At 35.4% G+C, this 26264-nt stretch overlaps 2 protein-coding genes and 1 long non-coding RNA gene across 55 annotated transcripts in view; 1 reads left to right on the forward strand and 2 right to left on the reverse strand.

The window, feature by feature from the left end:
* The window catches only part of LOC135108433 (protein roadkill-like), a 30554-nt gene extending 25888 nt beyond the window's left edge, over positions 1-4666 (reverse strand). The window contains exons 1-3 of one of the 3 annotated variants that reach the window (XM_064019451.1): positions 4472-4666; positions 2349-2516; positions 1539-1671 (exon numbers count right to left, since the gene is read on the reverse strand). In XM_064019451.1, the coding sequence (XP_063875521.1) occupies positions 1539-1671; positions 2349-2494 (279 nt within the window). In that variant the 5' untranslated portion in view covers positions 2495-2516; positions 4472-4666. Of the gene's footprint in view, positions 1-1538; positions 1672-2348; positions 2517-4191; positions 4340-4471 lie in introns of those variants that run through there. The other 2 variants (XM_064019453.1, XM_064019452.1) reach the window with 2 other exon arrangements.
* On the forward strand, positions 4361-26158 carry LOC135108435 (uncharacterized). Of its 2 annotated transcripts, XR_010272266.1 has the most exons (5): positions 4361-4495; positions 5861-6220; positions 12910-12994; positions 16023-16115; positions 16229-16365. It is a non-coding gene; the product is annotated as an uncharacterized LOC135108435 (long non-coding RNA). The 2 variants fall into 2 exon arrangements; XR_010272267.1 differs by lacking the exons at positions 16023-16115; positions 16229-16365 and adding an exon at positions 25694-26158.
* LOC135108431 (microtubule-actin cross-linking factor 1-like) overlaps positions 10625-26264 on the reverse strand; it is a 262996-nt gene continuing 247356 nt past the window's right edge. For 21 of the 50 annotated variants that reach the window (XM_064019426.1, XM_064019414.1, XM_064019408.1 and 18 more), the window contains 12 exons: positions 25692-25799; positions 24025-24200; positions 20192-20357; positions 19789-20009; positions 18871-18944; positions 18442-18504; positions 17411-17458; positions 16010-16054; positions 14570-14623; positions 14290-14355; positions 13883-13930; positions 10625-12535 (listed from right to left, as the gene is read on the reverse strand). In XM_064019426.1, coding sequence (XP_063875496.1) covers positions 12403-12535; positions 13883-13930; positions 14290-14355; positions 14570-14623; positions 16010-16054; positions 17411-17458; positions 18442-18504; positions 18871-18944; positions 19789-20009; positions 20192-20357; positions 24025-24200; positions 25692-25799 — 1202 coding nt within the window. In that variant the 3' untranslated portion in view covers positions 10625-12402. Of the gene's footprint in view, positions 12536-13882; positions 13931-14289; positions 14356-14569; positions 14624-16009; positions 16055-17410; positions 17459-18441; positions 18505-18870; positions 18945-19788; positions 20010-20191; positions 20358-21017; positions 21077-22288; positions 22444-24024; positions 24201-25691; positions 25800-26264 lie in introns of those variants that run through there. The other 29 variants (XM_064019444.1, XM_064019417.1, XM_064019447.1 and 26 more) reach the window with 27 other exon arrangements.

Consider the following 26264-nt stretch of genomic DNA (forward strand, 5'->3'; position numbering starts at 1 on the left):
GTGATGGTGGTAATCTTATTACACAATCATATTTAAGTGATTTATAGTTTAAATAACTAATAATTACACATCTCTACAGATACACAAGTGTTTCAGGGATCATATATCCATACATAACAGAGAAGACAATGCTGTTTTATGTCTAGATCACACAAAAATACAACACATTTTTCATGATTTTGGCCAGAGTTAGGCCATGTCCACAATGAGAGCAAGAAACAAGAAACTTTATTCATTATAACCAGTGCAGGTGGCCACACTGGCAGCAGCCAGAGGATGGCATCTCCATGGGTCAAAAGGCAAGAAAGCAAGAAGAGTTAACAGTTTCCTTTTCTCGCGTGAGTTCATTGGGTCAGAATGAGCGACATCACAGATATTTCTATATTATCTGCTGCATCTAACCTCAGAAACTAGATAGGACACTTTGGTTGATACCGTTATACTTAGCAGTAATTGCAGAACTCAGATACACTTGTAAAAATTTGGTAGAAAAAATAAAGAAATTATGACAAGTTGAATCAAAATACCAATCTAAGATGTTTGTAACATATTTCATTTGTAGCTGCCATATTCAGCGGCTATGGTATGAATGTTAAAATAATTTCTTTCGTCTTATAAACATAAGTCTCCTAAACACAATGGTATAAGCAGATTTTTCAAATTCTGCCACATAAATGAACAAGGAGACTCTTTGCGATACTTTTCACTTCACTTCTTGTGTGCACCGACGGTGACTTTCATTCACCTGGAGGGGAGGTGAAGGATGATTTGTTGTTAGACTACTTGCTCCTTGCCTAAAAAAAAAAAAAAAAAAAAAAAAAAAAAAAAAAAAAAAAAAAAATGTATCACACAAAATTATACAATACATTTTTTTTGGTTTTGCCATATTATATTAGTTTCCTTTCTCATCACATACTACTGACTGGACACCCTCATCTTCTAGTTTCATGGGTAACATGCCAGCTTTGGTGTCAATCATGACCTTGAACTCTAAGTCCAGTAAATTAGCTGAAGTGGGTGGGAGGTGGCTGGGAAGGTGATGTAGTAATGGGCAGAAACCTGTTGCCATGGCAACTCCTGCCTGAAATTGCTTCCAATGTGGTCAATCAAATTCACCCAACCTCTCTTGCTCTCATTCTTGCTTATTTTTTGCTCTCAGGCTCTCAGTGTGGACACAGCCATAGTGTTATATTTCATTATTTTTTGTGATTATGATAATTTTTTCACTTATGATTGCATCATTAAAAAAATACAGATTAATAATAATAATAATAATAATAATAATAATAATAATAATAATAATAATAATGATGATGATAATAATAATAATAATAACAACAACAATTAACTTTAACACAAATGTTTTTTTTTATAAAATTTAAAGTAAAATTATGTAACGTTCAAAATACATTTGTCCATTAGAACTAACATTAAACACAGAGAAACAGGGAAGAATTCAATAGTCTCTTATAATGAAAATAGAGAACCTTATTATTTTCCAAGTGTATTTTGCATTCTTTGCAGGTAGCAGGACTAACCTGAAGGTAGGCTGAGAGACACATGGAGCAGTCATGGAGGTCAAGGTGGTGAGATGGGTTGGGAGACTTCTCTCTGCTGGCAGGATGTGATGGGGAGAGTGGCAGGGTGCTGGGTGATCTCTCCCTTGCTGGCCTATATGGAAATGATTAAATTTAAAGGCAAAAGGTAATGACTCTTGTATGATAATACAAACCTTTGTAAGTGCATTGTGCAAGACAACCACTCTCTTAAAGCCAATTCATTCCCTTTCTCCAATCTGATGCCAATGACCTAAATGTCCTGTGGTAGGACATTTAGGGAAAGGTCACCTCCCAAAAAACAAAGGACACAATGCCCTACTTAAGAAACTCAGTGCATACCTAAGGACTAGTACATAACAGAGGCAAAGATAAGAGAAGACTACCTCTTTCTCTCTTCCTGCCTGGAAACAATCTAAAATTATGTGTCTGGTACGTTAAAATATTAAAATGATTGATGAAGTGAAATAAGCTTTGTGTATTAGAATACAAACACTTTGAGATGATTCATGAATACTTTTTGTTGAAAATAAATTCTTGAAAATAATGAACTAATAAATTTAGGAAATTCAAAAAGCTGGTATATCACATGATGATTCCGATTTAATTTTTGAGTTAGAATTACAAGAACTTATGAAATAAGACAAGTTGAGGGTAGGTGTGCACATGGCCAGTCACACGCATCAAATTTACATCTTCGCATAAACTCCACATGGATTGTCCTCTAATTGATCTAACTTTGTGAGGATTGACTATACAATGTGACTTAGCAAATATTACACATACACTCACCCAAACCTATCCTTGCTGAGGGCCGCTGCTGTGAGATCAGGGGTGTGGAGCCTCACCCGGCCGGCCCCACCGTGGGTGAGGGGAGCTGGGGGTGGCTTGTTGAACCCCCCTGCCCCCCCTCCCCCACCCCCACCACTCCTTCGCATGCTTGCTAGCACATTGCTGTCCCTGAAAGAGAGAAAAGAAAAAGTTATAAGAATAGCTGCAAGAAAATACTTCTTAGTCCTTGAATACAAAAGAAAATTTGTAAAAAAAAACTGGTTTCATGTAGTAAACTAAGTTGGAGAGTAAAACTGGCCTTGTGTAGTAACCTAGCATTGCCATTACCACCACCATCAACAGTCACAGCATGCCCAGAGCTAACAAATGCTTCCAACATCCATCTCTGTATGAGGGAAGGTGGGGGAGAACAGTAATTATGCAGCAAAAAGATTCTGAAGTACCTTTATAATGTAAGATATATCACAATGTGGTAGGGCACAAGAGCAAAGACATCCAGCAGAAGCAGAACTGATGAAACATTATCCACTTTACATGTGTGTGTGTGTGTGTGTGTGTGTGCACATATGTCCTCCACATGTAACAGGTAATGCATTGACACCTCCTTGCATGCTCAACTATGCAAAGAAAGGGTTTCTTTTCCCTTGTATATCTCAAAAAATAAGAATTGTAGCAGATACTTTATTATATTTCTATGAATTTTTTAAGGCTCACTTGCAAACTGCTTACTGAAGTGAAGGAGGGATGATGGCCTGGCTAGGAGGCTATTACACAAAGTCCCATGTAATAAACTGGACTCCACTAAAAGGTTATTTGTACTGGCTTAGACACCACCCTTTGTGGCATTCCATCTGCTATGCTGGTCAGTGACTTGATGCTGCTGTGACCTAACTGTTGGCCATACAGGAGATCTCAAACCAGTCCTGTCCACCCTGCCTAGGTGGGTGGACATGTGGCTGATGGCTCTGATTATTTCTGTACAGTATTTTTATATCAATATAGCACAGTCTTCTATATAGCATTTATCCTTCTACCCTGGACTGCACAGACCACTAAACCACAACTACTCCTCAAATAGAACATATTCATATAACCTAATACAATAATACTTAAGCTAAGTGAGGGATACATAAACTGTTTCCTTCCTGAACCTCGTTGAGTAAGTTGCAACATCCAGTGTAAATATAAAATAATAATAATAAGTAAATAAATAAATAAATAAATAAATAAAGAAAGAAAGAATCCTTCCCAATAATGAAAGAAATCTAATACTGGTTTGGAGCCTTAACTCTACGAATATCCAATTTTAAAAGTTTTCCATTATTTTTCTCTCTGAGTTGCCTCATACCTTAAGTATATAAGTGAATTCAGCATTTTTGGGTTGCATGGAGCATCAGAACCTAACCTAACCTAAACCATGTATGGCTGCTGTATACCATACCCAACAATGAAAGAAACTTTCCTAGAAAAATCCTTATATCTTCTAGTGTATCCACTACTCATCTTACAGAATGCTGGCCTCCAAAGACATCAAATTAGAAATGTGATCACAAACAATCAGAAATATTGAATGGCATATCTACAATTAACATAATGGCACTAGTGGAGGCGGGTCCCCGGCTGGCTGGGGCGCATCAGGCAGGTCTGAGTTGCCACTAACCTAACCTCGCCTGACCTGATAACACTAAGGAAAATACACAACTGACAACTCAGACTTGCCGGACGTGGGCCATCAAACCAGGGACATCACGTCTCCACTAGTGCTAGCATAATTTCGAGACTATCTTTCAGTAAAACATTCATAACCACCTAACAAAACCTTATCACGTGAAGCATTACCTACCCGAGTTACCCTAAATGTAGATGGAGCACTGCCCTGCCTTTGTCTCCACGAGTATCCTGGGCTGGCAAGAATGACACCACCCGCAATAAACATTTTACATATCAGACATCTAAGGCTTGGACTGCACTTCCGCACACCTTGCTGTCAGTGGCGGCGGCAGGCACCTCTACACCCAGGACTGGCATGGCGAGGAGGAGGGGCCGCCACCAGCTGTCCCGTTCCCCTCCTCCTCGCCTCGGCCATCCCTGTCCTCGCCTCTTCCCACCTGCCGCACACTTACTTGGTGGGCTGTACGGCGACGTAGGTGAGGCTGTCGCTGGTCAAGACGTCGCCTGAGTCACCTGGGTAGCTTGGCCTCACCTTTTGGCGCGCACGTAAATAAACTCAGACTGTTCGTGGTGCGCCTCTGGCTTCCAGTGCTGCTTTCTGGTTCTAAGGAAAATTTACTGAGACAATATGATTAACATATGTGATAAAAAAATACAACTATATTAAACGCAGTGGTGGTATCGGAAGTAATTGCAATTTATTACTGGTTATTGCATGTTATGGCAGTGTGACTTGCAACACACGAGGACATCGGGACGCTGGTGTCGTCTGCTGCGTCAGAGAGGGTTCGGCTCCATGCATGGCTGGGGAAAAAAAAAAGTGCCCCGTAATATATCTCGCAATACCTCATTTATGCTGCTAAAAATCAAGGTTATTGTAATAAAAGTACGTAATATTGGAATTAATTTCCACCGAATTTTAGATTGATTCTTTGACAGAGTAACTACAGTTTTACAAGTTTGATGTAATCAACACCAATAGCAACACCGCCACAAAACAAAGAAGAAGAAGAAGAAGAAGAGAGAGAAAAAAAAGGGAAAAACTAATGTAATCTAAAAGTAAAGATGGAAGCACACTAAAAGGTGCAGCTATACTACCTACAATCTGTAACATGCCATGTATGGGAATGCAGCCATGCAATGAAGTCATCAGTTCACGGAGTTGCAGCGTCACCTCACTTTATATATATATATATATATATATATATATATATATATATATATATATATATATATATATATATATATATATATATATATATATATATATATATATATATATATATATATATATATATATATATATATATATATATATATATATATATATATATATATATATATATATATATATTAAAAATTTTCGCCACATAAACGATTTATGAAAGAAAAACTAGACTATATAAACTAATTCTGAAATGAAAACATGACTATATCAACTATTTACCAAATGTTGCTTAGCTACGTTATCCAATCTGATTATAAAAATAATAACTGAATGAACTAATACAGGAATACGATGTAAATATGTGTTTTATACAAATTTCAGTGTACTCTCAGTAATGATAAATTTTTTCTCTATACACAAATATATTATCGTTTGTCATAAGGTTAAATGATCATTTTACAGATTTTCTTTAGTTATCCATTTGAATAAAAAAATGTACATCGATCAATGTTAATATATATATATATATATATATATATATATATATATATATATATATATATATATATATATATATATATATATATATATATATATATATATATATATATATATATATATATATATATATATATATATATATATAATCATTATTTTCTTGTTGATATATCAGTTCCTGATGTGTGAAATATCTCCCACCGACGAAAAAAAAAAAAAAACACCTTCCACTGACGCTTCTGCGAATGCGTCGTACCGTGGACCTGCTGACTGCTGACACGCGACAACTGAGTAAACAAAGATGGCGGGATGGAGGAACACGTGCGTCGGTCACTCCACATCCACTGTCCATCACTAGCAGACCTACTGAGTGGTTCTTAAGACACTCAAGCACACCAGGGTCCTCCTCCAGAAGATTGGACAGCTGGCCAGAATCTAACCAGATAACCTGCCTGCTGCCAGCACCTTCGGGGCAAGATGGTGGAGACGTCATAACAGGGAGGCCAGCTACGTGTGGGAGCGACATATCTTCAAGGTGAGGGTGGTAGGCTGTGTGCATTGGCTCTTTGACTTCTTGGGGTTCTCTCAGGCGTGGTGGATCGTGGTGCTGGTTTAGAGTTTAATGGAAATTTGACGCTCAATAATGTGGTAAATCTCTTTTTGTGACAGCCCAGAGCCTTGCATACAACTTCATTTTAATTCTGCAGGATGAGCTATCGGGAGGTGTGCCTTTGTGGAGATGTCATGTCATTTGTGAGTGGTTGTTTCTGTACTTCCTGTTATGTTTAATGTTTGATTTTTCATGCACTTCTCATATTAATATTGTCATCTTGTTTTTGTGAGTAGTTGTTGATCTTATAGTTTTGTTATACTCAGCGTTTGATTTTTCTTAAGGCTTGTCATTGATGTTGAATAATATATCCCACTAACTTCCAGTGTATCTAGGGTGTTTCCTCAATTTCAGGTCCTCTGAAGAATCTGTCATTTGTCAAGTGCTGTTATTAGATTGTCAGATCAGAGGACTTAAGATAGAGGGAGCATAAACTTTTGAAATCAAATGAAAACATGTGTTTTTAATGTATTCATTTATAAAAAATAATTCAATAATTTTATTATGAGTAGTGTACTCCTAAGAAGTGAAAAGACTATTTAACATATGTATAATGGTCCTTCTTTAAGTAAAGAACATATCCAAATCATTAGATAAAAAATTTAAATTGAAATCTATATCAGGTATAAAAAATGAAAAAAAAAATTGCGACAAGAAATTTTCACCTAAGTTTACAGACAATTAAGTCATGAAAAGTAGAAGAATTTCTTTATACAAAAGTATATATCAATCCCAAAAGTGTGTTTTTTAAGTTTTTTTTTTTTTTTTTTTTTTAAGTTAAATATTTTTATTATCCGTATTGCACTCCTAAGAAGTGAAAAAACTTTTTTTTACTTATGTATAATGGTTTTTCTTTAAGTAAAGGACATATGACAATTATCAGATAAAAATTTTTATATTGAAATTTGTCACATTTTTTTTTTAGCTTCATTGCCATAAGCAAAATTCTTAGAATCAGCAACCAGGACAGAACAAGAAATAATGGGTTCAAGCTTGAAAAATTTAGGTTTAAGAAAGAGATAGGAAGAAATTGGTGCTGAAATAGAGTGGTAAGTGAATGGAACGGACTTAGTAATCATGTTGTTAGTGCTAAGACATTAGGGAGCTTTAAGAGAAGATTAGACTGATTTATGGATGGGGATGATATAGGTGGAAATAGGTAGGTATATTTCATAGAGGCATTGCCAAGTATAGGCTTGGTGGCTTCTTGCAGCTTCATGTTCTTATGTTCTTATTTCATATGTTCTTATGTTCTTAAGGGGCAAGGAAAGAGAGGGAGTCCTTTATTCATTTTATTTTTGCTATTTATATAAGGATGTTGGATACAGGTCTGTGGAGTCACGACTGTGTAGAGAGGGCCATACACTGATGCCCTTGCCTGTCAAGTACTGGGCTGGTGGTAGTGGATATCCTGATAATTCATGAGCTTATTCCTCAGGTCACAGGTCAGGGATGCCATCAAGCCTGTAGGGCTTTATGAAGTACCACTGCACTTGGGGTGCTGGTTAATGTGTTAGTAAGCTCCCCAGGGTCAATGGAGCCAGTCTCCCATCCTTTCTGCAACTGAACTGGCTTCACCATGTAGTTGGAAATAGCAATGACCACAAACCTGCTAGTTGCCAATGTGGGTACAGCCCTAAGGCCAGAAGGGAGCTTCATGGTGGGGGAGATGGTGGTATCGCTGAGGATTGATGTGATAGGATAGGTATAATCAAAGACAAAAGTTATGTCATGAACTTTGGTAAAAAACATCTGCTAAAGAGCTAACCTTATGGTGTTGTCTATTGTATGTCATAGGAATGGTTTATAGCACTGCCATAGGGGCTTTGATATTCCCCACACATAATAGCTTGTATCCTTGTGAGTGTGGCATTCTGAGATGAATTCAATGTCTTTTCAAACTACTCATCTTTTTGAAGCAGTGTTTGAAGCACACATGATACTCAGTATATATGCTGAATTGTAACTTTCCTACATGAGACACAGCACTAGGCATGTCTAAAACATGAGATAAGAACTGAAGAAGTAAGTTCAAGTAAAGCAGTCCGTTATTGCAACAAGAAACAAATATCCTCACTTTCACTTGGGGAACATTGGGTTGTAACTGAAGCAGATAATCCTTTTGTGAGTTAACTTACACTTGGTAATGAACAAGAGACAAGGTGCTTGTGAATTCAAAAGGTGAGCGGCATGGAGGTGGGAAGATTTTTTTGGGAAACTAATAAAAATAACCCCTCATCCCAAAACTACAATACAGGTCCATTAAGATAAACGTGAATGGTTAGTGACAAACAGGTACTGTACAAATAATCTCTAATCATATCAGTGCATAACAGAATATTTTCTATATATTCTGTGGCCAATTCAGGCATTATGATGTTTGTGTCAGGTCAGTCTGCCCATATGTCCTCCCATCCTAGGCATGCACCTAAGAAACCATTATTAGCAAGGTGGTAAGCCTGGTGAACCTTGTCATGAATTATGGCCACCAGTGTCTGATCCACCAGGTCCTCTAGGTTGTTGTGCCAGGTTGTTAGGCCTCTGTGTCCTGCTGCCTCTGTGTCCTGCTGCCTCTGTGTCCTGCGGCCTCTGTTGCTCTGTTGTCAAGCAGCCGTCCTGTACTGCTCTTAAATCTAATCTTAGAGAATGTGAATGTGTGTGTGTGTGTGTGTGTGTGTGTGTGTGTGTGTGTGCATGCGTGTGTGTGTGTGTATTTACCTAGTTGTATTTACCTAGTTGTGAAATGCAGGACAAGAGCCATACTAGGTATATATCTAACCAATTAATTTTCTCTTCATGACTCCTGTCATTTATCCAAAAATATCTCTAACAGTTTTTCTTCCTTTTTCTGTACTCTTTTTCATCTGGATGGCTCCAGTCACCTCTATTTCTGAAGCTGAACTCTTCTTTCTGACCTTTGCTGACACTCCACACTGGATGATTCAGGACTTGCTCCTCCTTTTGACTATTATGCCTGTTATAGAAACTCTTCAAAATTTACCCTGTGTTCTTCATCCTCAGAAGTTTGATGGCCCTGATGGAGTCCCTCTTGTCATTCTCAGTAACCACTTCTATGTGCACTCCTTGCCTGGTCAGGCTTTTCAGTTCATGCTGAGAAGCCATAGAACACCCAAATTTTAATGTTATTTCATTTGAATGCCTCAAAAACTTAATTCCTTCATCTATCCACCAAACACATTTCAGGCAACTTGGACAATTATCTTGTCTTCAGTGAACCTGAACTAACCCTGTCTATATTGAACATACTTGGTCTGGAGATCTTGACTAGAAATGTATCTCTTCTCACACTAAAATCTCTCATTAAGTTAGATGTTCTATGTTGTCTCCACTAATACTTCTCACAGTTGTTTACTCCATAGAGGGCCTTATCTGTCCATTTTTGGAATATTGGATCCACATATAAGGAGGTACAAGTCACAGCCCTTCTTACTGGAATGGAATTAAAAACTCAGTTCTCTAACGTACCTCTTTATTCTCTCCTTCACTGTTGCATCTTTTATTGCCATTTCCAGTTATTATACTTGTGCTAAACTTGCTAGATCCATCTCTTCCCATTCTTGCAGCCTCATTCCACATAACTACTTTCATCCATATTCTTTTTACTTTTATTTTTTTTTACTGGTAAATCCAGGAACTCCATATTTCTGTTGTTCCTTTACTCTACAACTTAACCATTTCAAGGCACAAACTAAATTGACCATCTAATTCTTCTACTCTTGATTCTTTTTGTAAGCTGCATATTGTGTAACTCTTTTATCCATGTGTTTGTTTCCTCCCAAAAATCTTTAATATCATTTCATGGAAGACTGCACATTAACATACAGTAAAACCTCCCTAACCTGAACCCGAATAAGCTAAATATCGCATAACCCAAACACCCTTATGGCAACTCTTGAGTGAAAAGCAAAAGTACATTAATAGTACAGTGCATAATGTTATGTTATCTCTTATGTATTGTGTACAGTTAAGTAAGCTCTTAAGTGAACAACAAGTGTGTAGCTGCGTAATGTTAAGTGAACTCTTAACGACCAGTTAGTGTGTTGTGTACAGCGTATAATAAGCTGTAAATATCTATCCTTTGGCTTATAATGTGCTATGTGCTGTCAAATATTCTGTAAATAACAATAAACATACATGTTTATGCACATAGAAACTAGCCAAAAACATATATTGTCGGATAGACCAAACTTTCAGATAAACCAACGGCCACCTTGCCCCACAGTTTGGTTTATGGAGGTTTTACTGTAATTGCAGACATCTTTTCTTCTTTGTATAGTAAGTGTAAAAAATAGGTATTTAGAAACAAAATTAAGTTACTTATTTATTATAAGCATTAGTTTAATCATAGGCTGTTTAAATACAAAAAATATTCTATAACAATTGGTCTAGTACAATATATTTAACAAAAAAAAACTTTAGTACATCAGATTTTTTTATTAAATTATGAACTTTACCTTGTGCCCTATAATTAAATCTTTCAATGGGCTCCTATATTATATTATTTACAACTTATAACAAAGCATGAAAGCTAAGGTTTTTATACAAACAAATACAACGTAAGATAGCAAAGAAAAAATGTATTGTAACTGAAGATGATAAAAAGATGATAAAAGTAGATAAACTGCACCAAGTGATTATACCAAGGAGACACACCCTGAAAGTTGATGGTGGTACTTTCTTTATAACCCGGAACCAGCATGTCTCCCTCATATCATCCTTCAGTGCAGTTTAAATTTGAATCTTAGAACCACCCAAACTCTTCTTGTGTCCCCATTGGTATTCCAGGGAAAAAATATTGCCTGTGTAATATATTTGGGAATGATTACCTGCACTTTCATTTATTTGAAATTGTCTGTGTGACTTATATGGCAGCTACAGGCCTTACACTACAAAGAAAACCTGTGATATTTATTATTCAGCATAACTGATTTTCTTGGTATGTCGATTAGTAGCACAAATTAGAACCACTGAGGAGCGTGTTTAATAATTTCAAGTACCAGTATAATTTGCTTAGTACAAATTCTATAGACTATTAAGCACCATTGAACTCCTGTTGAATTTGGAGCAGTGAAAAAAAAGGCAGTTTGGCAACCTATCATACCCCATTAAGGCTTGCATGACAAGCACATGGACAGTAGTTAGATGTAAAGCGTTAATTATTGTGAGTACATGAAAACTGCCTTAATCTATGAACCAGTGGAGTGAATATATTTGCTAGCTTGAGCTTTTCTGGTTCAACAGTTAGATGTAAAAAAATATATAAAAATGAATAAACTGTGCAAGACGTGACATTTTGCAATATCAAAATCTTGTGTTCTGCCAAACAATAAAATAAGAATGATCTGTCTTTAAAGACTTGCACATAAACAACCTACTTCAAAGCATGCAAGATATGTTGAGTGGAATGGCTGAGAAATTTGAAAATGGGCTTGCACTACCCTATATATATATATATATATATATATATATATATATATATATATATATATATATATATATATATATATATATATATATATATATATATATATATTTTTTTTTTATGTATATAGAGATATCACTTATATGACCACACTTGACATACTGAAACCAGAGTACTTGACTGCTGAACCGAGAATCGGCATTTAACAATGAAATACTAAACTAGTTAGCCACTATGTCAAACCTGTCATATTGTTAGGCAACAGGACTTATCCTGTCATAGTATCACAAATGCTAGCAAATTTATGGAAATAGGTATTTTACAAAAACAAGAAAAATGCAAAAGACTTCACACAAGATGTATGCAATGTGTCAGAAGAGGAAATTTATGGTCAGATTTCCTAGTGGTTAAAGTTTTAAAGCTTTGTTCCAAATGATGTGCTGGACAAGTGAACACCTGCCAGTGCACATATTCCAATAGTGACCAGTACACCACTGCTCACAATTAGAGAACTTAAGTTAACTTGAAAATAATTTCAGACCTCAAATTAATTGGAAAGCAACTTCAATTAACAAATTATATGCACTTCAGGATGTATTGCAACATACAAAATAATATATCCTGCATTTATGTTTATGCCACAACCTTTCATGTATAGAACTTTCTATACCCTACGCTTAGGTTCCATAATTCCAGTCTTTCTGGCAACGCCAGTCGGAGTGTCGGATGCTCCAGAACCCTTGCGGATGATCTTAGTAGTTCCACCTGTGCTGCTGGAACCGGAAGGAGTCCGAGTCCTGTGGGAAGGGTTTCAAAATCAGTTGATGCTGCTACTAGGACCTCAACCCCCTTAATACTGTATACTTTTGATACACTGTTTCCACATACAGTTCAGAGCTAAACATTGTTGTATTTAGCACACAGTTCAAAATTATATGTAAATAATGTAAGGCTTGTTAAAGAAATCTGCATCACACTTAGAACTGTAGCAATACACACACTGGCTGGTATGGAAACACTACTGGGGTGCTGTTTTTCCAATGTGTACACCCATTACTTACCAGTTCTTTGATATTTCCTTAAGAGTCCTTCCTGGCACTACATCTAAATCCATACACAGTAAATTTACATTACATAGTAGCTCTACAGTTAATGCTCTCACATTTCACAGGGAGGATGAGGATCTGAAGGTGGAGACAAAATTTGTCCTTGTTTTCAAGAAAGGCTACAGGACTTCATGAATGATGTGCTGCCTGGTACGTAACTCTCCCCCTTGTAACTTGCACATTTCTATTTTTCACTTTGCTTTCATTGGGAATGCCATACTTAGTCTGCATAACATGTCTTATGAGAGAGCTTAGATAAAAAGTATTATTATTATTGCCTCCTATGTTTGTCTAATGCAAAATAAGATTGCACAAATAAAGTAAATAGGCTATAGTGGAGGAAAGTATAAAAGAAGACAGGAATGGAGTGATTACAATGGTAATGAAAGAATATCCAGACATTTGTATTTTATGAAATCTAACATAGATTAGACGTAGCACACAAGATATATCAAACTGTTGTGTAAAATTGTTATATTTAAGTAACTAAGGGCTAGAGTGTGAATCACAGATAATCTGTGAGAATATCAGTTCAAAGTGATCAGTTGAAGATGCTTCAAACACACTGTGAAACTGAGGGTAGAAAACAGCAAAACTAATATAAACTGATCTGGTGAGGCACCTTTGCTTTTGTCCATTTTATGAATGAAAATGAGATATATGTTGACAAAGTTAAGTAATACTGGAATTGCAGTGAGAAGTCATACAAAATTAACTTCAATAAAATAACGGCTTATAATTTTACAGACTGTCAAATATAAAACCTCAGTTACCTGAAGAAAAGATGAAGGGAATAAGAGGACATATGCAAGTAGAGAAGGTGCTGTGCATGATACTGATATGTGATGATAAGATCTTGAGATATTTGGAAAAGAGAGAGAGAGATTGGAAGAGTAAAATAATGCAGTGCACATGGAGTAACTGAATAGGCGGAACAAAGTAAAGAATTGCCACTGCCACCTGCTATAGTAATTTAACACACACACACATATACATATATAAAAAATTCATAAATTTCTTTTTAATCTGGTTGTTTACCTTGTGGTAGAAGTCTTGGGTGTGATGTGTGTACCAGAAGTTTTTGGTCTGGAAGAGTTGTTAAAGTTAGCAGTAGTTATAGCACATGTGTATCTAAAAGCTTGGTAAAGAGCTCCTCCTCTACTCACTATCTAAAAAAAAAAAAATGTTATAGCATCTTTGTAAGGAAAGAATTTCAGGAAAATACTACAATTATTACCATTAGGTTGCAAAAACTGTTACAGTTAAGTATTATCACTAAATTACAAACATCACACATGCAATCTATTAAAACTCTTGAGTTACATTCAAAATTAGTCAAATTCTATTTTTCAAAATCTAAGCTAACTAAAATCCAGTAACTAGTAGTACCAGTCAAGACAAGTGCATACATATATCCATGCTTCTCGAATGCCCTTGTTAGTTACCTCAGTGTTGGAATTTTGCTGGTGGAATGATTGGAGTTAAGACTAGTTGTTGATGATGTTCTGGACCTGCAGGAATCATGGGATTGTGTGCTTGTATTAAATGTAAGGGATAATTATACCAACTACAACTGTATATGGGCATTAGTTACTTTGCTTTCTGGAATTACACCAATGTTATCACCTTTAAGTAGTAATAACCCAAAACAAGACATTTGGATTTTGGAAAAATAATGTTGCATCATGACCGTTATATAGTGCATAGCTGTATTTTCCTCTTTACCTGAGAGGGGTTCCTGCAACACTCAGGTTAGAGGCCGAGCCAGAGAGGTTAGTCCTGGAGGGGACCACAAAGAATATCCATCACCACCATGTTGTAGATGATTATATATTATATGGGGAGAACTAAAGAAGTATATATAGTGTTAATGCAGACTTTACAGGAGTTAATGATCCTAATAAAAGTATTTCTTTGTTGCTATCTAAATCACATCAGTCAGTCAGTTGTGCTACAGCTACATTCCTGTGTTTCATCACAATGTTTAAGACCTAGAAGCTTCAGATCTTGTTAAAACTATAACCATTCAAAATATACAGCAAACCATAAAATGCTATCATACCGGTTAAACATCTATGTGGTAATGTATCAAGGAGTACTGTCTCCTAAGTGTGATACAAGACTTGATCACAATAAAAAGAAATTATATCAAAGGAAATCTAGCCAGTAAGTGTATACATTGTTATGTATGTATATGCCTACTGCATTGAGTATTCATTCATATCTACCATGCACAACTCATTCACATACCATGTGTCTGAATCCAGTAATAACAACATAAGAAAGGAAACTACATCATCAGTCTAACTAGACAGGGGAACTAGAAAAATACGGGGAAAGGGAACATGGGGACATCATAAATATACATTTTCAACAGGAATAATGATAAGAAACAAATAAATTCAGCAAAGCATAAACCACAATTGCAAAAACCCCATGCACTCTGAAAAGAAAATGGTGCAGAGCCTGTGTAACAAATAAAAACTGAGGAGCACAGTCAAGCTTCCTCACCAATGAAAATATAGTTTTGAATATTATATTAACCATCAAAATTTTTTCAAAATTTGAGAGATTTTGATGCAGTTATACTGAGGTTTTGTTTTGTTTGAAAATTAATTAACATCTTACAGGAAGTTAAAACAGACTTTTTTTTTTCCAGCAAAAGTTTCATGAATGTAGTGAAAGATGCTACATGTGGCAAAATGAAAAGTCAGGAGTTTGTATGAAGAGTTGAATTAGTTGATGATTATAAGTGAGGAAGTGCAGGAGGTAGTGAGAGAGATGAAGGCATGAAAAGCTGCAACTTTGGATGGGTGTGTAGTAGAATGTATTAAAAGTGGCAGAGCAATTGTTGTTAACTGCTAAAATGTATATGTCATAGCTGATTTACAAGTGAAACACCTGTGTAATATGAGAAATGATGATGCAGCTGGTAATTTTAAGCTACACTGTTATGATGGGTAGCTGAGAAAGGAAGGCCATAATGATTTCACATGTACCAAAGTGACCATGAAGAATTTATTTGCTTGATTTTAAAGCTGTATTAACATGTACCTACTGATTACCTTATCTTCATTGGCTTGGAAGCTTGCTTTGTCATCATCAAAAAAAGCAATTAAGAATACAAAACCACACCAGATATATCTGCGACAACACATAATTTACCGTTCCCAATCAGAGGCAGGACCCGCAAGAACCGGGATTTTGGTCCTAAAGAGAAAGAGACCCATCAACGATATATAAGGAAATGAAAAGCCAAGAGCCATTCCAGGTTAGTAAGAAAAATTTCTACCCAAAAGTTAGTGTTCAATTAGTATTTATTTATTATTATTATTATTATTATTATTATTATTATTTTTTTTTTTTTCTTTTTTTTTCTTTCAGTTTTCTGCCTGCCCCAGTAGTAGAGAATTTGAGTTAATGTAACAGCCTACTACACCTGTCACAGATGATATTAGCTGAGGTGAACATAATTGCCGAAGCAGCTTGTTAAAGAAGCATTAATACTTATAATTAATAAAATTATTAATATCTGCATAGTCACTCAAGAATATCAGTGAAACAGGTAATAAACTCATGCTTAGCTGAAGTTTCAAGCTGATTTACATTGATGTAGTCTTTTTTTAAATGCAAATTAATAATATATAAGACTCAGAAAAGAAAAAAGAACTAATAAAAGCATCATGTGTGTATTTTGCTAAAGTACAATAAGTTTCTTCCTGCCATAGTGCTTGACATGCCCCCTGGCCTCTACAGGAGCACAGAGCATTACACACTCACATCACCTGGCTTGGTGCTTTTGTTTTATTATTCATTTCAAATTCCCAAGGCAAGTTTTGGTGATGAAGTAGCATTACCTCAAGTTTTTATAGTTACCTTCCTCCATGGTGTTACAATAAGGGAATTGGATGACTGTGATTCTTATACTCTAAACACAGTATAAGAGTTACTGTTGAGTTTGATGGTACATTAGTATAAAAATGAGTGTTAGGTACACTGATGTATAGCAATGCTAGTTCATTTAACAAGGATATAGTGTATCTACAGAATTAGAGATAGGTATGTTACCTGACCCCCATAATTAATTTTAATTTTGTCTAAAGCTCATGCTTGCTTGCTCATGGTGCCTTTATTACCGGTTAATTTTATACTGATATTTTTGTTTGTTGTAGTTCAGTTTCTTTACTGATATAATCCAATTATTATTATGGGAGGCATATCTTGCATACCATTTTAATTCAATGGCAGGAAGTAAACATATTGTGTGTGCCCGCGTGCCCAAGTGTAATTCATGAACAAGGATTCATGTTTTGTGTTATGCGAGATATTACAGAGGTAATTTGATTGTAAGCATTAAAGAGCACTATACATTTGAAATACTTGGCTGTTTATTAACATTTACAAGACTGCAATGGATTTTTATAAAAAAATGTGTTGTATATGTCAGTTTTTTTGTGAAGATAAGAAATCACTGTTCATGATCATAAATAAGAAAAAATAAATAAATAAAATCCCACACGGTGGTAACTAAAAGAAAATTACATGCCACTATGCACTCTTATTTACCTAATTCCTGCCTCTTTCAATCGACTGGAGAGAGTCGGTGAATATAACCTGGAGAGAAAAGTTAATTCAGTGCCAAATAACGCATTAAGATATGTGGAGGGGCATCATTAATAGTGTACATAGTTATCTGAGAATTACCTCCACCACCATACTACTCATGCGGTCAAGCTGTAATGAAGCAAGTTAATATGTTTGTAGACAGTCAACTGCAGATTTCTGAAAGATAAGTGTGCCTATGAAAATACAAAACAACCCAATCCAATGTTCTGTACAGGTTTGTTTCATCATGCTACTGAAGCTGTGCATTTTTTATTTGATGTTTGCCAGTTTGCTACATGTCAGTGTTTACTGTGCCACAAAACAGAGGCTATTTATTCAGCACTAAAATTTGTCACAATCTTGTTCTATGCCATCTCTAACTTTATGAGAGAGAGAGAGAGAGAGAGAGAGAGAGAGAGAGAGAGAGAGAGAGAGAGAGAGAGAGAGAGAGAGAGAGAGAGAGAGAGAGCTACTTTATGATTTATTAAGGATACATTGCTACACTTCTGAAACAGATAACCTATTTTTATGATTAACTACATAATGATGTACAATAGGACCAATTTTATTATTTAGTGGCATACACTCATCTGCCAAGAAAATCTCATCTGTGTAATGATATAAATTTCTCTGACAGATCCTTTGTTGTATTGTTTATTAAAACAGAATAATAGAGTAATTAGTCCCAGACAGAGAGGGAGAAAGAGTTGCATCAGGGTCTGCCAAAGGTACTACAGGTTATGTTACTTTTATTAGTGGTCTGTATTATTAACAATAACACAGTGGTTCACTGCAGATGACGTGAGATTTATTTGAGTTGCTGTTTTCTGTTTTTAAATATTTCATTCTCTGAAAAATTTTAATGCCTAATGTACATCTTGACTGAGAATTGTTGGCACAGTAAATACTTTTTTTTCTTCTTCTGTATTTAACAAGGTGTAAGTAATCCCTAAGTGCAAGCAAGCTCACTGGCCATGGCAGGTAACGGTTACCTTGAGGCTGCCACAGCAACTGGAATACTGGATGCAGAGGTAGTTCTTGTCATGCTACGTGACCTGTTAGTTTTTGATAAATGAAGCGTTTGGTTGCGTGTTACAAAATGGCAACTGTTCTGTAAGTCTGAGCAGTATTCTTTGATGCTCATGCTAAATAAATGTTAGTGAAGCATTATGAACTAAAAACAAAGAACAGCTATTTCTTTAAGTCATCATGCAGTTAATAACTGTGTTGATTATTATAGCAATTCCTACTTATATATATATATGATAGTATATTTGATTAATTCAGTATAGTCATTAAACAGGTGAAATATTGATCATCTTTAGTGAAGCATAAGTATGACAGATGTGGACTGCTATTTACAGTGTTGATGTAAATAGCATGAAATCACTACTACTATATAAGTTAACTGTCAATCTTACCTGGAAGAGACGGAAATGGTACGTGTCCCTGTACCGTTGACAGTATCAGTAGAGGACTTGACAGGGGCTGAGGCCTGAAGATAGGGAGGGGCCCAAGGATGAGTCAAAGCCATTACCCCTTATTTGTTCATTCATTAGAAGTGTTACCAATATTTAGTTCAGATATTAACAGAACACCAAGAAAATTGCTTCACCTTTACACTAAGTAATAATCTTGGTTAAATGACCAATTCACACATGCTGGTATATAAGATATATATAACGTTATATGATTTACAACTTGGAAACATTTATCTTTACATGAATATACATATATAAAACCATGGCACTAGTTAAGGGTCTCAAATGATTTAAATTTATGAGCTTTTGTAAAAGCTTATTGTATTTATTTGGATGGCTTATTTGTAGTAGAATTAAATTTTAAATACTATAAATTTCTTTGATAGTGAGGGAAGTTAATGATGCAGAAAAATTTGCATCTACCATCCATTTATCTGTTCAATCAAAGTCAAACAATAATGAGAAATGTTATGGGATCATAACAGTTTTGGGCATAGAATACTCATCATGTGTTTTGGATCCAATACTAATGATATCACTACTCTTGAGACAACAAAATCCATGTTGAAAATATAAGTATATATTTACTGAACTAAAAGTAAAACCCACTAACATGAGGATTAATATAAATAACATACTTGCATACTACCCATTCTCCAGAAGGTGTTTTGTTATTTAATTAACATGCCATATCAGTGGTTCCAATTTTTTTTTGTTTCACAAATGAAGAAAAAAGTGGAATTGTTACTTGAGAAATGTGGAGGAAATAAGTTGTTTAGTGTTGTTAAAAGATGTCTTTTCCTGGCTAAAACATCCATATCCTATTGAATAAATACTACTACTTAAAACTAAACTTGCCTTTCTGAGAGAGGATGACCGTTGGACTCCAGAAGACTGACTAGATGGTGTGCGGGTCCGACCAGTGAAGGACGGTGTGCGTCTCATTGGTGTTCGACCACCATCATTGGAATCAAGAGACACTTCTGAGCCAGCACGACTTGGAGGCCGTGAGCCTGGACGGGACCCTGGGCCTCTGGACTGGGGACGGCTCCCTCCACGACTGCCAGGTTGACTTTCACCTTGAAAACAAAGGTCAAATTACATAACACAAGATATAAAGTCTTGAAACTAACAATTTGGAAATATTCATTACTAATATGAATTTTTATTCAGCCTTAGTATGTGCATGTTCTTGTCTCAGCCATCCCCTTAATTGGAGTTAAGTCTGGTATACAAATATATAGATGGATAAACTACTTACCTGATGTATTATATGATGAGCGAGAAGTAACTGGGGCAGAGGCCTTGCGTTTGCCATGTAGGTGGAATCCAGATGAGCCTCCTTCTTCGCTGAAGGAAGAGTCGGGTGTGCCAGCACTGAAGGAGGCTCGGCCCATTGCCGAGCTTTTGGCTGTTCTCTCACGAACCTTTAGATTGCAGTAAATTTTGATTCAGTAAAGATACACAATTATCCAGAATATAGTCAAATTCATCAGAACTAAAGCACTATAATTCATTATCTACATTAATTGAAATTTATGTCACTAAGCACTATAATTCATTATCTACATTAATTGAAATTTATGTCACTTAAAAACTTAAATGAAGAAATATATTAAAAATGTATAACAAATTGCAGTTCATGCCTGATGACAAGCCCAATTAATGGCAAATACAAATAGCAAACTTTAAAACGAGCAAAATCTACAATATGCTTCACAACAAGTAACCTTCACAGTTTCATCCACATACCTTAAGAATACTTGGATTTAGAATGAAATGCCACTCACCATGTCTCATTTATGAAAAGTTGTTTTTATGAAGACAGTTATTCTAGTTTGCAACTCTGAATAGATATGTTTGTATTTAATTTGACTTTGCTGTAAAATGTTGAATTTGAGATTCCAACTTTGCTTCAAAATGTTTAAAAATTGCAATGTTTTTAACAATTCATATAAGAATTCTGATGAAATTGTCAAGTTCGCTAAATAAAAATAATTGTTGCATTATCTTATAAAAGTACAAGGTACAAATTACCAGACTTATGAGAACCAACTTATCTTCATTGGATACAAAGAAGCACTTACCATTTGTTGGTATGCCACCATCATTTGAGAATACAGTGAGTCGGATCCCGGAATAGGAGCTTGTGTGATAAGACAAACCACATGAACAACCTCAGTTTCCCCAAGACATTTAATTTAAACACCAGAATAAGAGAGAAGCATAAAATGTCCAACATTCTTGCACACTTATGGGTAACTTGGAAAGTGAGGAAACTTAATAGCCTATCACAACGCTGAATTCAAGTTTCAGCGAGGCTTGTGAAGACATTCTCCCAAATGTTAGTCCAAGCCATGCTGAAAACTTCAAAAATAGTTGTTTGGGGTATGTTTTTGTTTCAAGCTAAAGTGATTTAATTTACAACACTAATAGGGTAAATAAAATGTGCTACAATTCATACGATAGTCACTGTGGTCTAAGTTAATGCAGAAGTGATGCCCCCTGCTGCCTCCCGCCTTCAGCAGGGCGCCTGACTGGCGCACTCGTAATGCTCTTGCTGCTTCATGACTATGTTTCACTTTTATGACTTTACAATAACATTCAGCTTTGTCTTACATTGATTTATGAAAATATTAATAAAAACAAAATAACAAAGAAATAACCCTTCACAGAACATGTGGAAAGAAATATATAAATTCAAACCTGTATGACTGTTCATGTGTCACATCTCCAGAGGTGTAGGTTGACAGTTTATAAAAGGATGTTATTTTGATATGGTTTTTCTATTATTTTTTTTCTCAGTTTAGGACAAGACTGATTGATAATGTGAATAAATCATAAATGTAGGGAAAAAAATGGGAAATGACAAGATCATCATGAGTGCACCAATCCGCTACCTTGATCTCAGGGGGGATGGGTGGAAGGGAGCATGGCTTCTAGACCAGCTTAGCTTATGGGGACTATTGTATGAATTTTATTTTTTAACTAATTAGTAAATTAAAACCTTAGGTATAGCATATCACATTTAGTCACTGATACATTGTGGCAATCCTTTTTTTTTTTTTTGTCAAAACATAAATATCAATCAGCTTGAAACAAGAAGTAAATATCAGTATGAAAATAATGATATTTACTAATGCATAATTCATCTGTGGTGGTCATGTGTTCTGCAAATATGGCAACAATGTATTTCAGTTCAAGCAGTAAAATAAAATACAGAAAAATCTATTATCCAAACCAGGCTATTAATATACGAGCAACTGGATCATCTACAACAACCTACATCGCAACACGAACATATATCCAAACTAGCATAGCCTACACCTTCACACGCATCTGCCTGAGGGCCTCCTACCATTGGCGAGCTTGTGGATGAGTCTGATTTGTGGAATACTGCACCAACAGAATATCCCACACGAATTGTACACAGTGCAGCACTGTGGGATCCATCACACTCACTTTGGCGAATTTGCTCAAAGAGCGGCATCAATTCAGCCATAACAAAATGAGCTGTAATAAATATTATTCTTTCAATATAGAAATTGGGTAAAGGTATTATTATATAGTCAATGGAATTTAAAATTTTTTTTTTCACAAACACTTAATGTAAAATTGATTTCAAATGATCAGTAAGAATATTCTGAACCACTAACGCATGAGCATTAGTATTTTTAAGGTAATAAAAGTGAGTATATATGATTAATTTTTCTTGATTCTTTTATAGAGTCGTTGATGTTGTGTAACTATTACTGTGTAAACTTTTTTCCAACATTCCGTTTTTCTTATGTTATAGCATTCGTTGTCTTTAAGACAACATTTCTTTAAAACTTATGACTTTCAAAGGCTATTATTAGATGTTCAATCTGAATCCCACAATGTGGATGAGTGAATTAACTAGTATATTTACTGATATTTTGTGTAACTGATGTGGGGAAGGGAACGCTGAATGGTTAAAATGAATGTCTAGTTGGAGTTGATCATTTAACAATTTATGACATCACTACTTAGTACAAGAAGTTTTTTTTTCTTAAGTTTGATTTTCAGATGAATAATATTAACTTTAAATGGGAACGTTACGAAATTTATATAGATTTCATCTACATTTGATTCCTAAAATTAAGTACATACCTAAATATCAAGTAGTCTATGAGACATATGTGAACTGATGCAATATAATCCTTTATAATTTTGAAGCACATGGAGGTTTATCGTTAGTACATTACCATTACTGTGTTGTCATCAGCTCACTGATTTTTTTAGCATTTTAAAAAGTGAACACATTGTAAAGTTTTGCTTGAAAGACAGCTGTCAACAGGAATCATGAAAACCAGCACACCAGCTCACAGTACAAGTTTGTGGTGTATGTAAGCTGACAAGATGGAACTGCAACGTGTTTGTGATTGATTGTATTATCATCATAAGTCAATCCTATAACAAAAAGATTAAATCCCATGTCACTACTGCTAGTCTCATATTCATGTGAAAATGAAAACAAAAATGCATCTGAAAATAAATGAAAGTATATGCAAGATGATCATATTAGGTGAAAACTAAAAATTAACAAGCAGCAAATTAAAATAAAAAAAAAAACTGTGGTTTGTCTTGGTCACTAATACATACAAAAAAGTTTACATACCTGTAGTAAGAAGCAGGGCATTCAGAAAGCTTCTTATTTTGTACCATGCTATGACCATGCATAAATCAAATATAATAAGAAGCTTTGCAGCCCCAATTTAAAATTATTATTATTACTTAAGGCTAAGGACTGCACAGAATTTAATTTTAGAATGGATAGGGTTTCTCTAACATTTCAAACTTTTTTTTTTTTATCAAGTATAAAGTGATTTGAAATAAGTTTTGCAAATTTATCATGAAAATATATTGAGCCCCACAGGGATAAGGGATCTTGTGAATGGGATAAATTCTAAGGAAAAATTTATACAGTCACCTTTCAGCCAATTACTGATTATCAGCTACTGTACAGAACACTTTCAATCCTGATAGATGTACTTTGGTTTGTCCGATCTTAATACTTAACAGGAAACTTTACTACACTTGTAGCTGTGTAGACAGGCTGTAGCTGAAACAGACCTTGATAATGGGCCCAGAGTTGGGGAGGGACTGGGATCGCTGCTGGGCTGTAGTGCCAGATTGACTTGACACTGAACTGTTGGGGCTAGGCTTGGACTTGAATGGAGTCATGCTCTGAGACACGCCCTCTGCTAGGATGAACTGCTCACGTAACTCCACATTGGTGCGACCCTTGGCTATATTTTGGTGGAGGTAGTTTCATAGCCCAAGCAAGAAATGACCCAAGGAGGAGTTCATGTTGACATAGCCAAAATTGGGTCGATGCAGAACGCAGAGTGGCGTGGCACAGGATGGTGAATCATGGTAGGAGGAGGGATGGGTAGGGAGTAAAGGATTTTGGGGGTAGAAAATGTTGGATAAGGCCAGGAATAAGGAGGTGGGTAGGGTAAACCGGAGAAAAGAAACAATGCAAACATGTTAGCTAATAACACAATTAACAATAAACTAAAAATTCTACAAGTACTCAGCACTAAGCTACACTGATAACTTAGGTTAAATGAAGGCTATAATACAAATTTGCAAAGAAAAATATACATGCCTGAAAAATGAAACCCAAGCATGCTACAGAGACTGAAAGGAATACAGTATGGAAATGGAAACAAAAATAAAAACAAATTAATGTGATGATTTTGAACTGTTGTTTTTAATTGAGCAAAATACCAATTCATAAATTTCCCTCTAGTTATATAAGTGCTAATTAAACAATACCAATGAATTGTTCCAGTTTTCATATGGTATTGTCTGGATTTGTCCATTTTTTTTCTTTTCTGACACTGGACAGCAATAAGAGAATAACATCAATTAGTATGGATGTTTTCTGTGTAAAGCTTCTCACAAAACTTGATTTTTTTTTTTCATGTACTATAATACAGTTTTAAAGACCATAAACAGGACAAAAAGTTGTACTGGCAGTGAAGAGTTCATGAAGACAGATTTCCACATTAGTAGCACATGCAGCTTGGAAACAAAGTTGTGCAGCAGCAGAAAAAAAAAGAAAGTGATTCTCTTCTACAAAAAATATAGTAAAATTCTCTTAAGTCTTTCCTTTATATGTAAATCATGATTATTAAATCACATTTACAATACATGACCTATTTTTTAAAATGCACGTTGAATATTTAATATGACTGACTGAATGGTCAAATATCAATGCAATTGAGCAATTCTTTGGAATTCTTTGGAAAATTATCAAATTTTTGAGGATTAGTTTGCACAATATATGCTTATAATCTGCAAACTGAAGCTTTATAGTGCACACTTTCAGTAACTATATTGTGCCTTACTCTGACTCATTGTCTGGTACTTGTAATTCACTAATATATCTAATCTAGACATTGAAGGTCTATAATTTCAAAGTAATAATAATAATAATAATAATAATAATAATAATAATAATAATAATAATAATAATAATAAAGAAACAGTAAAATCATGCTATTAACACTCAACCAATTTTTCAGTAACTAAATAATGGCTTTGCCCGATATACCTCCAGTATTCATATTTACAGGAAAAAATTTGGCCCCAACATTAAGAATAAGGGAGAGAGAGAAAAGAATCAAGTACAACCATAATTATATTTGACTCATTACTGCAAAAGTCTCTCACAGAATCACTAACGCTCTTACTGATCATAGGGACACGAAACTTTGACACTGGATCCTTACAGGAGCTACGGCAGGATCCAGCGGGTGACGTCTTGCCCCTCAAAGGACACCCATGCTCATGAAGTTCCAAATCTCCAACCTGCTCTAGCTCAGGTATGGATGGACACACTACAATTTGAAGCAGCCCCACAGTTATTGGCCAAGCATAGTTAGAGAATAGGATCACGAGGGCAGTGGTTTGGAAGGGGCAGCAAAGAGGGTTGTGTATCATTGTTGTGTAACCCAAGGGTGTGGAGTGTAAATATATACATTTATAAGTTTATTTGTTGGAGTAAGAGTGAGGGCCAGCAATAACCCAGGAATAAAGCATGCAAAGTTGGTTGGATTGTAAGGTTAGGGTTAGGTTGTGTTGGTTACAGGGGGGTAAGGAGGTACCAGGGGAGAGAGAGAGAGAGAGAGAGAGAGAGAGAGAGAGAGAGAGAGAGAGAGAGAGAGAGAGAGAGAGAGAGAGAGAGAGAGAGAGAGAGTTAATTGGTTAATAGCTCTGATGCAGTATAATAATAATATAATAATTATAATTTTCTAGATCAGTGAAGCTGTATACATGGTTAATGACTTCCTTGCCATTCAATG

Source organism: Scylla paramamosain, chromosome 17, assembly GCF_035594125.1.
Source record: "Scylla paramamosain isolate STU-SP2022 chromosome 17, ASM3559412v1, whole genome shotgun sequence".
NCBI lineage: Eukaryota > Metazoa > Arthropoda > Malacostraca > Decapoda > Portunidae > Scylla > Scylla paramamosain.